Below are 17,100 nucleotides of genomic sequence, written 5' to 3'. Positions count from 1 at the left end.
AACTACTTAAGTTGAAAATAAAGATAACTAAAAATTTTGATAAGTTGTCCGGTTTACATTGTGTAAAATTATTATTGGTCAGACAGAAAACATTTTATCATGTTCAAATATATATTCATTAACTATAATTCCGTTAAAAACAAAAAAATATTAGACATGAATTACACATCCACTCCACTCAAAAACATTATGTCACCACCATAATCACCGCCTTTAGTCACCATCCCCACTCTCGCGATCAGCAACTTTCGTCAACCATTAGAAAAACCGAACGAAGATGTAAAAACGTTGAACTACACATGTTGCGGCGTGTTAACATGCAAAAAATAGACCGAAACGTAAAACATAGAATTAATATCTATGTTGACTTAAATCCACACGTTGTTATAAGGGCCATTAAATTGGAAAAAATTAATGTAAAGCTGTTGAATCACATATGTGCGTTGAAGCTTGTTAACTCGCAAAATTTAGAACAAAACGTTAAAACAAAAAAAAAATTGTAAAAGATGAAAAGTGTAGGTAGATGTGGCAATAAGAACTAGTTTTATATCCGTCCGATGGACGGTTTAATGTCATTATGTTGTTATTTTTCTTTGTATTCTAAACAAAAGCATTTGTTTATCAATTCCAAAGATTTCTCCATTGATTCCACTTGATGAACGCCTAATCTTCTCTTTTTATCACCAAATGTGCCCGCTTACATCCCCACCTTTGAATTTGAAAACCTTTATATATATATATATATTCTTAAATATGAGCCAAATAGTTATCTATATACCTGGCATTTGAATGTACAAAAAAAATCACACTTTTTACCACAAACATAAGTTAAAAAAATTGTCTAAATTTGGGCCAATTAGCATACCAGCTCAATGAGGTCACGTTTTCTAGCATTTATCTAAGTATATATTTTGACTTTTACCTCTAACTACAAAGTCTACTTGAATGTGATTCTATGAATGGTGAAAAAAGTGAAGTCACCATTCACAGTTCCACACAATGAGAAAACAAATGATGGCCTGCATTCATGAGAGCGCTTGTTATTATATCGAAAAGATCAAGTGGGTCAAGTAAATTTCTTTTAGCCTGGTTGTGTCAAAACGTGTTAAAAGTTGCAAAAAGTTTATTTTGAATGCGTACAACATCCAAAATCATTATTCAATAAGGGTTAAGCGAGTTAACCCAACCCTATCCATCTTAGCGTGTACTTAAAAGTGACACCTAACCAACTCTAGCATGTATCGTGAGCCCCAGATCGCCAAATTTAAACAAATTTCCAGTAAATATTGGACATAATTGATTGCTCTGGCTTACTCTTATATACACCTTTAACATTTTGGGATATTTTGACTCAAAAGTAGATGTAAAAACGTTGAACTACACATGTTGCGGTGTGTTAACACGCAAAAGATAGACCAAAACGTAAAACATAGAATTAATAACTATGTGGACTTAAAATCCACACGTTGTGACAGGGGCCTGTTAAATGGAGAAAAAATAATGTAAAAATGATGAATCACATATGAGCGTTGCAGCTTGTTAACTCACAAAATTTAGACCAAAACGTTCAAACACAAAAAATGTAACAAATAAAAGTATAGGTAGATTTGGCAATATGAATGAGTTGGGTTGTATTGGATTGGATTTGGTGATGGATCAGAATGGGTTATGGGTCATGATGAGTGTTTTCTATGAAAAAAAGGTTAGGATGGGTTAAGGTCAAGATCGGTTAAGTTAACCCACACTTAACCCATCTTGACCCAACTAAAGATTAAAATGCAAAGAGTTTCAAAAAATTCAAAAAAATAATAACTTAAAATATAAATCAAAAACAAAAATAGATTAACTAAAATGTTTCACCCACGTCCTCGTTCATTAAATAATGGTTTTGTCTCGGTTGAGGTTAGTCGATGTCGATAGGTCAATCGAAAACTTTTATAAAAGTTACTTATACTAGCTAGGGAAGTAAAGTGTCGAATTCGCAGGGAGTCAATGGAAAGTGCAAATCAAGTTCAGTGTTTACCAATTAATTACTATACTGAGTTGGACACGTGATGTCAAGAAGTTTCAATGATGATTTGTTTTATGAAAACAAGATTATCTTTTGGTTGTAAACAATTCAAGAAAGGGTGACACACTTCAGGTTCAGGCTATGCAATAAACTAAACAACTATGGCTCCTATATATTGGAATATCACATAGACATGATTCGCCTGTTAAGATTTATAATCAATACTAGACACAGTAGTTTGACCATGCTGATTCACAAAATCTTATCCGATAAATTAACACAACTGAACTTAGTCTACCTAACTATCAATTCCTTAATATAAAACCCCGCATAAATCAATGATTAAAGGTGACCGGTTCAATGACTATAATAACTTAATCCTAAACATTGATGAACACAAACCAATCAATTGATTATAAACGAGAATATAAAATAAAAAAATTGTTTAATCAATCAACACAAACACAAAGCTAGATTAATCAAACAACTAATCACATTTCAATCCAAATCTATATAAAAGTCACAGATACATTCAGTCTATGCAAAAACCCTACACCTAAACTGGTCACAAATAGGCTAGCCTTACCTTTACATGATTAAGAACTCGATTACAGGTTGAACGGATGAAACCTTGGAAGAATTAATGATCCGAGAGCTTCGAAATGATGCAAATTCTTCTCTTAGGTCGTCCATAGCCTTTGGAATAAAAGATAAGTCCAATGGGGTTTAAAAACTGATTATATTATGCTTAGGTTATTTTTGCCAATTTTTACCCTCTTCTCATATCGCGAAGACTTTCTGGAGTGTCATTCGCATAATGCGAAGGACAAATTAGTCGGGACATGTCTTCTGACTCCATTGTGTATCGCAAGGGCGATGTCTCTAACCCATCGCGTAGCGGACGGCGAGACTCTACGACAAAATGTTTATTATCCTTTTCTTGTTTAAGCTCTGAAACACATGTGTGCCAATCCTGATCATCACGATACGTCAATGTAAGCTCGTAACTCACCATAATAAACACCATTAGTGTTCAACAACCTAGAATACAAAAAAATGCTTGAAATACCACTGTTCACGTTAAAAACTTAATAACAGAAATAGTTAACACAATAAAATACATGACTTAGACCCAACCATCACATGTTTGGTTTTTTCAGTTCAATTTCTTTTTTTTTTTTTTTTTAATTTTGGTCATTTCTGTTTCTGTTCGGTTTCAATGTTTACGGTTTATGTTAGGTTTAGATATACGTATTATGCTTGTGGGTTTTATTTTGAAATTAAACAGGATGGACCTTGTTTTAGGGGCTGTTTGGTTCATTCTGATATGAATGAACCTCTGTCCCATTCATCAACAACAATAAGTCTAATTTTAACCCTTTAGATGTTTTTCTGTTTGGAACCAAACAATCTGAAGTATGAATGAATAAGATGTTTACATCTGAATGGTTTCATTCAGATGTAAACAAACAGCCTCTTAGTCCATTATGAATCCATAAACAAACCTATTCAAAAAAAGCTACTAGCATTTTTCCAACCTATCTTGACCTCTTTAAAAAATTCTTTTAATACATCTTGACCATTTCAATTTTAAAAATTATCCATATTGAACCAAAAAATCCATATAGATTGTTTTTTTGCCAGCCCTAAGCATAGGGGACCATAGATGAATATGAAAAAGTGTTAGGTTAAAAATAATAGTTCTTTATGACGAATTTGTTAATGATGTAAAGTATAGGGGTTACTGGTTAGTAAAGAAATAAAAGAGAAAATAAAGCATAATTAACAACCATTAAAACCAATTATACAAAACATGCTTCACAATGTATAAACATATATACACAATCAAATTGGTAATTGTATATATACATGTATAAATAGATATTTAAATGAGAAGAAAAAAATATCTAGACCCACATAATTCATTTGCACATATTACTCATGTTCTCTCTTAACTACCTTTAGTTATCTTTTATAAATTATTATACCTTACATCTCACATGTAAAAAATAAAAATAATTTTTACAAGTCATGAGTCTTAATGAATAAATTATCTCTTATCTTCATGAATAAAGTAAATGTTTAATTTTATCCCATCTCGTCATATTTTACTAATTTTTTTATTAGTGAAATTTTAATGTGTATTTTATTTTTGGTTTATTTATATGTAAAGGCAAAAAGATAGTCACTCAAGGCATCCCACCCGAGGAACCTTATAATGTCATGTCATTTCATCATAAACTACCATAAAACCTCTTCCTCAAACAAATCGGGTACTAGTCCACGAAAAATAGTTGAATTGGGAAATTGGTTAACGGTGGCGGTGTTGACTAATGGGTACAAGTACCTGATTTCTGTTTGATTAGGTGGCCCCTCTCCCGTAAGTGTTGAGCTATTGATTCAATCAATAATACCCAAAGAGAGAATTTGACACTGTTACACAACAGTTATATGCAACACATTATGTTTAAATACATTACTAGGTTTTGGTAATTTTAACTTGCGACAGATTAAAAATAACAAATCTTTGTTTTATATATATGACACATTCATTTTGTAACCAAGTTATGTCGAGACTCTGTGAGAAACGCATAAGTACAAGTACATTTCTTTTAAATAAAATAGTAAATGGCTCTTGTTTCTAGAGACACCTGGTGTCAATGTTGTTAAGGTAAATAGGTCTTCAAACAAAAATCAAGGTTGATGGGTGATTTGAGAGAAACAACGTTTGATGGGTTGTTAGACTATGGTATTCAAAAGAGCATTGCCTTGATTGTGATAAAAAAGTTTAGCTCCTTTTTAAGACGACGTTGCTTGCCACCTTTATTAGATTAGCTCTACTTAAATCCGGAAATTTCCACTAACTTATGGTAATCAACAGAGCCAAATTTCCACTACTTAATTTTGGTCATTTTCGTAAACTCATCTAATGAACCGATCTTGTTGATGTTGATTACTCATCGGAGATTAGGTCATAGGTGTTGATATTGTGAGTGATGGTGATATTTGACGTTGATGGTGGTGGTGAGTGTTGTTGGTGATGATGAGTCGGTAAAAGAATGTGTTTTTAATGTTTAATAATTGGTGTTTAATTGTTTATATATATCGAACATGAGTACTTTAAATGGTTTTATGATTACAAGTGCTCGGGGCTTAAAGGAACTAGTTTGGAGCATTTATGATGGTGAGGAATCAAGTTATGGTTAAAAGGAAGCAACTGGGGGTCGGAACGGCAAATAAGCATCAAGAAAATGCAAAATAATTATATGGTGCTAAAGCCACCATAAGCAACGGTGGATTATGGAAAAACAAGAGTCATCAGTCAGAAGCTAAAAGCCGTAAAGCTCAGTTTTGCCGTAAGCAACGGCAGCCTTGTCTTAAGCTACGTCGGACTTGACGCAAAGAAGCGGTTTTTGGGTTTTTCTTCTATGTTTAAGCCCGGTAAACCCCTAGGTCAACTATCCTTCATACCCTATCATCCTTGGACAATTTTGGAGTCGTCTTCCACCATCCTAACACCCTTTAATCACCATAATCATCCATGCTTTCATCCTTGCACACCGTAATCAAGCTATTCAAGATGAAGATACAAGGCTAAAGCTTCTGTGACCATTTCCGGGCGTAGGGTTGGGTTGGGCTGTATTTTGGATTTTCTATGTTTTGAACCTTAACTTTAGGTTTTTATTTGGTTAATCATTTGGTTAATCATAGCTTTACATTTGTTAGTGTTGATTAATATTTTTTCGTAATTAAATGTTTAAGATTTTGTCATTTAATTGATTTGAGCTCATCAACATTTAGGATTGAGTTCTTATCGTCATTGACCCGCCTATCGTTAATCATAGAACTGACTTCATTTATCAAAATCTAAATTTGGTAATTAATTAGATTGTTATTCAGTTGTGCCAATTGTTCGTATTAAATTCTGATAATCAACAGAGCCAAATATATAGTGTTTTGATTATCTGTCTAAACCATGAGACTTCCAAATAAGTTTAATTACTTGTCCAACCCGCTTTACAACCTGAAACCTGGATATTGGTTATTTTCTCATAATTGCTTACAACTATAACTAACAGTCTTTTGATTCAACAACTCATTGAAACTGCTTGACATCGTATGTCTGTTAAATCGATTAATTGATAAATAATGAGTTTGATAAGCACTTTCCACTGATTTCTCGTGGATTCGACATCTTACTTGCCCTTGCTAGTAAAGGTATTTTATAGATGTTTTTGATTGACCTTTCGACATCGACTAGGTGACAATGGTGTTATGGTGTGGTTCTTGTGGTGGGTTGGTCGATGCGGAAGGAAAGAGGGAGAGAGAGGGTCTATATGTTTTATATCTATTTTATATAAATGTAACTTTTATTATTACTATTTTTAAATGAATTGGTATAATGACTAATTTTCCCTCATGTACAAAGCATGTGACCAGAATTAACGAGAAAAACTAACTGGGTTATGGTCAAAGGGCAGATGGTGTAGCATTTTGAACGAAAAGTACAAATTAAGTCAATTTTAAAGATAAAGGACAACCCCCCGAAATTGAGTGCAAACATAAAAAACAATCTTTATAATTCTGTCAAGGTTACATATTTCTAGGAAAGATGTTACACAATTCCAATCGTAAAGTTTGAATTTTGTGAGATAATGGTCAAAGTGAGGCTTATCAAGAGATAAAGTTTAAGATGAGGAATAGTCTTTACTCTTTAGAAAAGGAAAAAAAATGTTAACGGCGGGGAAATCTGAAAACGAAAGCAGAACTTACATTGACAAAAATAAGTTCTTATATATATTCTTTATTTGAGATCAATCTTGTTAATACAATAGAGCGATAAATTGTTTTCATGGGCAAAAGTGGTCTTAACACTAATTTTAAGGAGACAAATCAGAATTTCACATATAAATACCAATACAAAAGGTTTTTTTTGACGTGGATGGTCGCCCCTCCACCCCAAAGGATAGGTCAGCCCCTAAATACGACTATTGTCCATATAACAAATAATTTGTAGCATAGATATCATTTGGCTATAGATTTTTTTTCTCTTTTGTGCAAGCACTTGAATATTATTTATAATCCCTGATGATATCTTGATTCTTGACATATGTAAAGCCTCGGTCCCGGTGCCCTACATTTCATGTCGGATTTACTCATAAACACAGTTCTACAAATCAGAGTTAATTAAAACTTTCGCCGAATATAAAACTTTCAAAAAAACATTTCACATCATTTTAAAAACTTGTCTTAAACAAACATATTATGTCTTTCATAAAAAAACACCATTCATAAATACATCGTAAGTCTTCGAATGCCAGCTTCTTATACTTTTGCTATGTGTCCTCCTCAAGCTAGCTGTCTCAGCCTACTCACCTTCGTGCATACTAAAAGTCAGCTACGCTGAGTGAGTTCTAGTTAATCAAGCAACATATAATACATACACTTACCTTTATATATGCATCCGAAGATGCATATTAAATACTTTACTTACTACCTTTCTTTGATACATACATACATACATACATACATACATATGTTCATACTTTATTACTTTCATACTATATATGTACTATATTTTCTGTCTCGGATATTATTAAGGTCTGATCCCTTTCCTTTTATATCTCAGATATTATTAGGGTCTGATCTCTCTTTCCTTATTTATCTCATATATTATTAAGGTCTGACCCATCTCCTTTTCTATCTCAGATATTATTTGGGTCTGACCCCTCTTTTATTGTCTATCTCAGATATTATTAGGGTTCGATCCCTCTCATTTTCTATCTCAGATATTATTAGGGTATGATCCCTCTTTCCTTGTCTATCTCATATATTATTAGGGTCTGATCCCTTACTTCTCTATCTCAGATATTATTAGGGTCTAATCCCTATTTCCTTGTCTATCTCGGATATTATTAGGGTCTGATCCCTTACTTCTCTATCTCAGATATTATTAGGGTCTGATCCATTTCCTTCACTTCAATCATACATACATCTCTTCACATGCCCTTTTCATGGAATACTTCCATACATACTTCTTATATCATTTATACACATTCGCGTATCATACCCTTCATACGTATATCATTCATACACATTCACATATCATATAATTCATACATATATAATTCATAAACATTCACATATCATACACTTACCACTTAAGGTAAGTGTATTAACTATTCACATTGAGTATGCACACAACCCCGAAAACATAACAAGGAAATGGGGCTAGAAAATCACCTGTCTCCTGTTTCTTTCTGAGTTTATAGTAATCCCCTTCTTTAATTGAGCACGACTAACTGTATGATAATTACATATAGAAATCACTAACCTTTTACACATCATTTAAGTTTCCTCCTAAAAGTTCTAAGTCTGCAGTATTCTATTCGAATGGGCATTATATTAGAATGGGTATTCCATAGGGTATTTCATTTGAATGGAATTAATTTCTAAGTATGGAGTATTCTATTCAAATAGGGTATTCCATTTGAATGGAATTAATTTCTAAGTCTGGAGTATTCTATTCAAATAGGGTATTCCATTTGAATGGAATTAATTTCTAAGTCTAGAGTATTCTATTCGAATATACCCACTGTAGGGTATTAAATACCATTTTATCATTTTCACTTCATATTATAACATCTATTCTCATTTTTAGTGTACTTTTAACTTTTAAACATGTTTCTTTCCATTCTAGCCCAAGATCTAGCTTACTCATCAATAAAGTTTACACTTTTATTGGTTTCAAACCCGTTTAAGCTAGATCTAGGGTTTCTTCATGAACCGTTCTTACTCAAGGGTTCATTAAGTCCACTTTTAACATCAAGTTTATATTTTTATGGTATAAAAATACCCGATTTGCCTTAGTACCAAGCCTTAGGGCAAACCGTTCTTAAAAACACAACCTTTAACGTAAAGCACGTACCTTTTTACGTTCTATAGGCCACGGTTTGCTTCAACGTACAACTATGGACTTGTTCTTGCTTGCTTAGCTAAATATCCATCAAGATCTAGGCTCGGTCCTTGGATCTTGACTCACGGCCATAAGGAGGCATGTGTTTGAGAGTGTTTGGCTTAAATGTGTGTTTTTGAAGGTGTAGGCTATGGTGTAGAGATGAATGGAAATGGAAAAAAATAGGGTTTAAGGGTATTTATACTTCATTAAGCCCATGGACTGTCACACCCCCAAATTTCCACTAACGGAGTTTTACCATAAGGCGGGTGACAAACCAGGATCCGAACACATTAATCACACCAAACGACATCTATATGGTCTTAAAAGTTTTAACAAATCAAAATAAAATGTTCAGAGTACTTAAGTGCTAGTGCGGAAGCTAAACAAAGTGCGGGAGCCATCTCCCAAACAAGTTTAAATAATTCATGGCGCTACAAGCGCAAAACCAATATCAAATAAATGTTTTCAAACTTAAACCAATGCGAGTCCATGCATGCAATGTTATCCTAATCCAAGTGCTTGCTAGTGAACTGAGGAAAACATGCTAAAAAGAGTCAACACATATGGTTGGTGAATTCATAGGTTTTCAAAGTAAGTTATGCTCTATCAGTTCATAAACATTTATAAATAAAAGTGGCCCATGGTTAACTACACTTAGTTAACTCGTTGCCGCATAGTGTTATGTTTCCATCACGACCAAAGCTGACTAGTTATTGCCTCAAGTCAAGTATTGCCAAAACTTAACAATGTTTGGTCAAAGTTACACCCCGTTCGACCTCCAGTCGAGAATAATGCAGGGTGGGGTTTGTCAAACCCAATAGTACTATTTAAATTTACCACGCCAGTTAACCTTAGTTAACGGTCCGATGTTCGTGAGGACTTTCCATGGCAAAGAAACACTACGTTATAAGCAACCAAACAGTTGTGTAAAGATTTAGAGCAAGTAAAGTAAAATAGTTTTGCATGTTTCCTCCCACAAATGAAAGGTATAAAAGTGGGGCCGTAAACTCACCTTGTTGGTGCTTCGGGTATTACACAAATCCGACCGAAGTAAATGCGTCACGTGCTAAGACCCTAAAAATGCAAGTACGTAAGTAACTTGTGGGATGGTTCCTAGAACCACTAGTATCCAACAATCTCCCATTGTTTTTAAAAAGACTTTTGACCAAAATTTGACTTTTGTTGACTTTGACTAAAGTTGGCTTTGACTAAAGTTGACTTTGACTAAAGTTGACTTCTATGTTGACCTTTGACCAAAATATTGACATTTGACTAAAATATTGACCTTTGACTAAAAGGTTGGACTTAAATTGTTTACCTTATAATTCTAGTCACACTTAATCAATCATCAAGTATACACACTTAGCCATATTCCTTGCAATTCTATGATCAATACACTTTCACAACATCACAAGCAAGACTAACTATTTAGTCAACTAGTTCTAAGTTGACTTAAAAAGTCAAAGTTCTAATTTACCACAACTAACATATCACAATTTGCAATTATCTCAATTCAACTAACACCTTTATCACCTTTAACAATTTATACCACCTAAACCGATTTTTCTCATCAATCAAAACTCACAATTAAATTACCAAATAAATCACACATGTACACATCAGTATTAGGTTCAACATATATTTTTCTCACAATTTTTGGATTTACCAATTCGTCCAGAATATTCATTTACTACAACAACATGATTTATATTTCTACAACAACACAGCAGTAATCAAAAATTTGTCAAAAATTACATATTTGTCCAATTGATGCAAGACCAATTGGACTAGATTCCTAATTCAATTTACAACATCCTAGAAGTAGAATTATATCCATATCTATTTTTATCATCAAGTTATGAAATTTACAACTCAACTTAGAATTATTTTCTCTAATTTAGATTTGCATCCTGATTTTGTAAATTAATAAAAAGTATCCAAATAGTGTCCAAAAATTAAGATTTCAAACTTTCTGAAAACTAGATTCAAAGTACATGTTCATAGAATCAAAAATAGATCAAAAACTCAAACATATCATCAAGTTATCAATAATCCAAATCCGTAACATCTAATCTGCCAATAAACAGTTTTAACCACAATCAACTACAAATCACAACTTTTCTATCCTTTGATTTAACAATCATCAAGAAACATTCTTACCAAATCAAATTTCATGTCTTATTTTTATCCATTTGATTTCATAATAAGAACACAAGTATTTATGAAGGACTCAAAATATTAATCAAGACTCATACAAAAATCCTTTTTATTTGTCAAACTTTGATCATCCCCTTTCATGATCCAACCATTTGGATACAAGGTTCATATGAATTAAAAGAAAAAGAAACATATAAACATAATAATCTACTCACTTTGCTTGATCAAATGTTTAAACCCTTGTTTACCAAAATCACCAACTCTTGTGTTATGGAGAAAATACTAGAAGATGATTGTTTGTATGAAAGAAAATGAGAGTATGTGTGTGTGTGTGAGTATCACGGCCAAAGAGAGAGGAAAAGGGAAAGGAAAAGGTGTTGGCATCCAATAGTTGTAACCTCCTTGTTATTAACAACCCTCTATGATTGATTTAATGAATAAAATTACTTAGGTTAACTTTTATTAACTCATGTGTGACATGCTACATATTTTAATAAACATTTCCTATGTAACATAACCTAAGGTTCCATTTAAATAATAAACATGTTACATGACATACAATATAACCTATTTAATCATTTAGCTTACTTACAATCACATCATCATGTAATAACCATAATATAACATATTAATCACATAGCACATTATACTTATCATACATGTTATATGACATGTTTATTATAACATGCAAGACGAGTTTATTATTCTAGTTATAATTAGTCACTTATCCTTGTTTAAGTCACCAATGACACGTTGACTTAAATATACGCATACATGACATCACATGTACAAGAGTTTATACTCATAGTTAACAGAACTAACTGAGTTTATAGACATAGTTAACAGGATTTAACTGGGTTTAGTTAACAGAGTTAACTTAAAAATGCCGGATGTCACATCATCCCCTTGTTGAAAGAATTTTCGTCCCGAAAATTAATGTGATATCACCACTAGACTGGGACATCAAAGGGATAGAAAAGAAAAATTTTAGGTTTGTCACATCATCCCCTTGTTAAAAGAATTTTCGTCCCGAAAATTTAAATCGTACATATGGTTTGGCTTCAGGTTTGAATAGGTGTGGATACTTTTCTTTCATCTGGTCTTTGCGCTCCCATTTGAACTCTGGTCCACGCTTAGAGTTCCAACGAACGCGAACGATAGGAGTTTTACTGTGCCTACGGGTCTTTACGTCCTGATCCATGATTTCCACCGGCTCTTCGATGAAACGTAACTGTTCGTCCACTTCTAGTTCCTCCAAAGGAACTATCAAGTTTTCGTCAGCCAAACACTTTTTAAGATTTGATACGTGGAAGACGTTATGTACCCCGCGGAGTTGTTCCGGTAAGTCCAACCTATAAGCCACTGGACCGATTCGTTCCACGATTTCGAATGACCCTGCGTAACGCGGGCTCAACTTTCCCCGTTTTTCGAAACGAATGACACCCTTCCACGGTGCCACTTTTAATAAAACTTTGTCCCCGACTTCAAATTCCAAAGGCCTTCTACGCTTACCAGCATAACTTTTCTGACGATCACGTGCTGCTGCCATATGGTTTCGGATCTGAACTATCTTCTCTGTCGTTTCATGAACTATTTCAGGGCCAGTTAGTTGACTCTCACCCACCTCCGCCCAGCAGAGTGGTGATCGGCATTTACGCCCATACAGAGCTTCAAAAGGGGCTGCTTGTATGCTCGTATGGTAACTGTTATTGTAAGAGAACTCAACCAAAGGCAAGTGCGTCTCCCAACTGCTCCCAAAATCGATGATGCACGCCCTTAACATATCCTCCAATGTTTGTATTGTTCGCTCACTCTGACCGTCTGTTTGTGGATGATAAGCCGTGCTCATATCCAGTCGTGTACCCAACGACTTTTGCAACGATTTCCAAAAGTTTGAGGTAAACCTAGCATCACGGTCCCGAAATAATCGATATCGACACACCATGACGGGAAACGATTTCTTTAATGTAAATGCGAGCCAGCCTATCCGTCTTGTCCGCTTCCCGGATGGCTAGAAAATGTGCGGATTTGGTCAATCGATCCACTATGACCCAAATCATGTCGCAACCGCTTGGTGTCTTGGGTAGTTTGGATATGAAATCCATGGATATCTGTTCCCATTTCCTCATAGGAATTTCGGGTTGTTGAAGTAATCTCGGCGGTTTCCTATGTTCTGCTTTCACTTTGGCACATGTTAGACACTTAGCCACGTACCCAGCAATTTCCTCTTTCATACTCGGCCACCAGTATAGCTCTTTTAAGTCATGGTACATCTTATCTGATCCCGGATGTACTGAGTATCGGGATTTATGTGCTTCGTCCATGACCAGTGTTCTTAGATCCCTATAACGCGGTACCCAAATTCGATCATGGTAATACTGAATGCCATCCGACTTAACCTCTGAGTTCCCGTCTACACCGTGCAAGGATTCGGCATCGAAATTCTCGGCTTTCAGAGCTTCTAACTGGGCATCCTTGATCTTTTCGGGTAAACCAGAGTGAATCGTTAGTTGTAAAGCCCTAACCCTCATGGGCTTCAAAGTTTCCTTTCGGCTCAAGGCGTCAGCCACCACGTTGGCTTTACCCGAATGATACTTAATAGCACATTCATAATCGTTAATAAACTCGACCCATCGTCTCTGCCTCATGTTCAGTTCTTTCTGCTCGAATATGTGCTGGAGGCTCTTATGGTCAGTGTATATCGTACACTGGGTTCCATAGAGGTAATGCCTCCAGATTTTTAGTGCAAAGATGACGGCTCCAAGTTCTAAGTCATGGATCATGTAGTTCTTTTCAGCGGTCTTCAGTTGTCGAGAAGCATATGCGATGACCTTTTCCCGTTGCATAAGCACACATCCAATTCCTTGCAGTGAAGCATCGCAGTAAACAACAAAGTCTTCTACTCCTTCGGCAGTGATAGGATTGGCGCACTACACAGCTTGTCTTTCAGAGTTTGAAATGCTGTGTCATGTGCTTCGGTCCACTTATACACAATGCCCTTTTGGGTTAAGGATGTGAGTGGTTGAGCAATCTTAGAAAATCCTCCAATAAATCTGCGATAATAACCAGCTAATCCCAGAAATTGACGGATCTCGGTGGGAGTTTTCGGGTTTGGCCAATCCTTGATTGCTTCAATCTTGGACTGGTCCACTTGGATTCCCTCCCCACTTACCACGTGGCCCAAAAATTTTACTTCACGCATCCAGAACTCGCACTTCGATAATTTGGCATACAGTTGTTCCTTCATGAGTAGCTCCATCATTAATCGCAAGTGCTCTTCATGTTCCTCCCTTGTCTTCGAATATATCAAGATGTCGTCTATGAACACAATGACGAATTTATCCAAATAAGGCTTACAAACACGATTCATGAGGTCCATGAATACGGCTGGGGCGTTTGTTAACCCAAATGGCATAACGGCGAAATCATAGTGTCCATAACGAGTACGAAACGCTGTTTTCGCAATGTCTTCTTCCCGAACTCGGAGTTGGTGATAACCCGACCTAAGGTCGACCTTCGAGTAGTAACTGGATCTTTGCAGCTGATCGAACAGATCATCAATACGTGGCAAGGGATACCGGTTCTTGGTCGTCACCTTATTAAGTTCCCGATAGTCGATACACATGCGTAGAGTTCCATCCTTCTTCTTCACGAATAGGACTGTGGTTCCCCACGGGGATGAACTGGGGCGTATGAAACCCTTATCTAGCATTTCTTGCAACTGCTTAGACTGTTCCTTTAACTCCTTCGGAGCAAGGCGATACGGTGCACGAGCTACAAGAACAGCTCCTTGTGTCAGGTCGATTTGGAACTCCACTTGTCTGTGAGGCGGAAGGCCAGGTAGGTCTTCAGGGAAAACCTCAGGAAAGTCTCTAACAATAGGGATCTGGTCGATTGAGGCCTCCTCCTCCACAGCCTCGTCAGTACCTTTGTCGGTGATTAGGGCTAAGATCGCAGTATGGCCTTTACGCAGTAACTTCTGTGCCTTCATAAGGGAAATGATCCCAACTGTCGCACTCTCTTTCTCACCATGAACAATGAGAGTTTCTCCCCCAGGGAGAAGTATGCGGACGATCTTCTCGTGACAGACCACCTCGGCTCGGTGCTTGGACAGCCAATCCATCCCAATAACTAAGTCGAAGCTACCAAGTTCAATCGACATAAGATCTATGGGAAACAAATGACTAGACAATTCTACGGTACAACCCTTCAAAAGATGGGACACTTGGATGGTTTTACCATCTGCTAACTCGATAGTGTACTTAGACTCTAGGGCAGATGGGGTGCTATTAACCATTTCACAAAATTTAGTTGACGCGAAACTTCGATCGGCCCCGGTATCAAATAAAGTTAGCGCATAACAACCATTCATTTTATATTTACCGGTAATAGTTATGTAGTCGTTAGAAGTCTCACCTGAACCACCACCAATAACGAAGGCTCTTCCCCTGCCTTCACCTCCGTTGTTACCATTCCCATTGTTACCATTTTTCCCGTTGCCATTTGCCCCTCCGTTACCAGCATTATTCAGTTTGGGGCAGTTTCTCTTAAAGTAACCCTCCTGTCCACACTCAAAACACCCTTTCGGGGCCTCTTGAGGTGGGGCTTGTTTCTGGGGGTTGTCTGCTCGGCAAAACTTGGTTTCGTGGCCATGTCTGCCACACTTGTTGCAACGGTACTTATCACATTTCCCCGCATGATGGAAGTTACACTTGTTACACTTTGGGAGTTTCCCCTGATATCCTCCCTGTTGTTGGTTCTGGCTCGGGTAGTTGTTCCTGCGAGGAGACTCAAATCGTCTCTGTTGATTGTGGCCTGAAGAGGTGCTCTTGTTGTTGGAGTTGTTGTTGCCACTACTCTCCCACTTGCGTTTATTATTGGATGTGCCAGTAGCAGACTTCTTGGACGGGAAAGTGCCTTGTTTGACGGCTTGATCAGTTAACTTATGAGTTAACCGGACGGCATCGTGAATGTTGGCGGGATTTGCCGACGTCACCATACTCTGGATCTGCGGAGGTAAACCGTCAATATACATTTCGACCCTTTTATAAGCAGGATCGACCATTTGAGGGCACAGTATCGCTAACTCATGGGATCGTGTCGTATAAGCCTCAATGTCGGAACCCTCCATCCGCAAATTCCAAAACTCATGCTCTAACTTCTGCACTTCACCACGCGGGCTATACTCGGTCTTGATCAGATTTTTGAATTCTTCCCATGACATAGCATTGGCCGCATTTAGACCCAACAACTGAACTTGGGTATTCCACCAAGTAAGTGCTGACTCCTCGAGAGTCCCTGTAGCAAACTTCACCTGGCTCGCAGCCGGGCAATTACACATAGCAAACACTGATTCTGCCTTCTCTATCCAGCGCAGCAAACCGACAGCCCCCCCGGGGCCTTTAAACGCATGGGGTTTACAATCCATGTAGTTCTTAAAGGTGCACCCCGCGGCTCCTAGATTTTTGGTTCACAAAGTAAGTGTTAGTGCCTGAGTTTCGATAGGTCATAATGACATCAAAGTGTATACTTACCCCCTGCCGCCTGCCCCGGAATCTGGGCGGTTGCAATCGCTGCGGTCACATGCTCGTTGATGAGTGCCGCCAGTTCTGCTGGAGTGAGGTTGATGCTACCCCTGCCATGGCCACGTCCACGTCCCGACATAATCCTACGCAGTCGTGAACATAGACCGGATTAATGCCTTAATTCTAGTACATCAATAACAATTAAGCAACTAATTTATGAACATCACAACACAATTTAAGAAAACAATACTTGAAAAGATAACTTGTAATCCGATTACAATCATTCAATCCAAACATCATAGTTCAAAAATATCCTCTGTTGGATGGGGACAACCCTCCCACCTAGGTTCATAAAAGAAAGAAATCCAAACGGATATCAACTGACGATATCACTCGTCAGATACTCCCGATGACCCGCTCACCTCGGGCTCCTCCTCGGGGTCTTCCTC

The 17,100-nt window shown here is 36.7% G+C and overlaps 1 protein-coding gene across 1 annotated transcript; it reads right to left on the bottom strand.

Annotated features, from left to right (window-relative positions):
* Window positions 1-13,036: 13,036 nt before the first annotated feature.
* On the bottom strand, window positions 13,037-16,790 carry LOC143571706 (uncharacterized). Its single transcript, XM_077057063.1, has 4 exons — window positions 16,661-16,790; window positions 14,788-16,583; window positions 13,421-13,720; window positions 13,037-13,351 (listed from the first exon to the last, which is right to left on the bottom strand). Exons 1-4 carry the CDS (start codon window positions 16,788-16,790, stop codon window positions 13,037-13,039), a joined length of 2,541 nt encoding a protein of 846 aa, XP_076913178.1.
* Window positions 16,791-17,100: the final 310 nt, after the last annotated feature.

The sequence above is a fragment of the Bidens hawaiensis genome, unplaced genomic scaffold (assembly GCF_021521415.1).
Source record: "Bidens hawaiensis isolate Kalapana, Puna unplaced genomic scaffold, B.hawaiensis_p1.1 tig00025547_1, whole genome shotgun sequence".
NCBI classification, from domain to species: Eukaryota; Viridiplantae; Streptophyta; class Magnoliopsida; order Asterales; family Asteraceae; genus Bidens; species Bidens hawaiensis.
The sequence above is the reverse complement of the archived record's forward strand: the minus strand, read 5'-3'. Positions and strand labels throughout refer to the sequence as shown.

Coding starts and splice junctions, on each gene's coding strand:
- LOC143571706 (XM_077057063.1), bottom strand. CDS start 16,790: ATGTCGGGACGTGGACGTGGCCATGGCAGGGGTAGCATCAACCTCACT. Junction 16,584..16,660: donor TCCGGGGCAGGCGGCAGGGG/GTAAGTATACAC, acceptor CCAAAAATCTAG/GAGCCGCGGGGTGCACCTTT. Junction 13,352..13,420: donor CACATAAATCCCGATACTCA/GTACATCCGGGA, acceptor AGTATGAAAGAG/GAAATTGCTGGGTACGTGGC.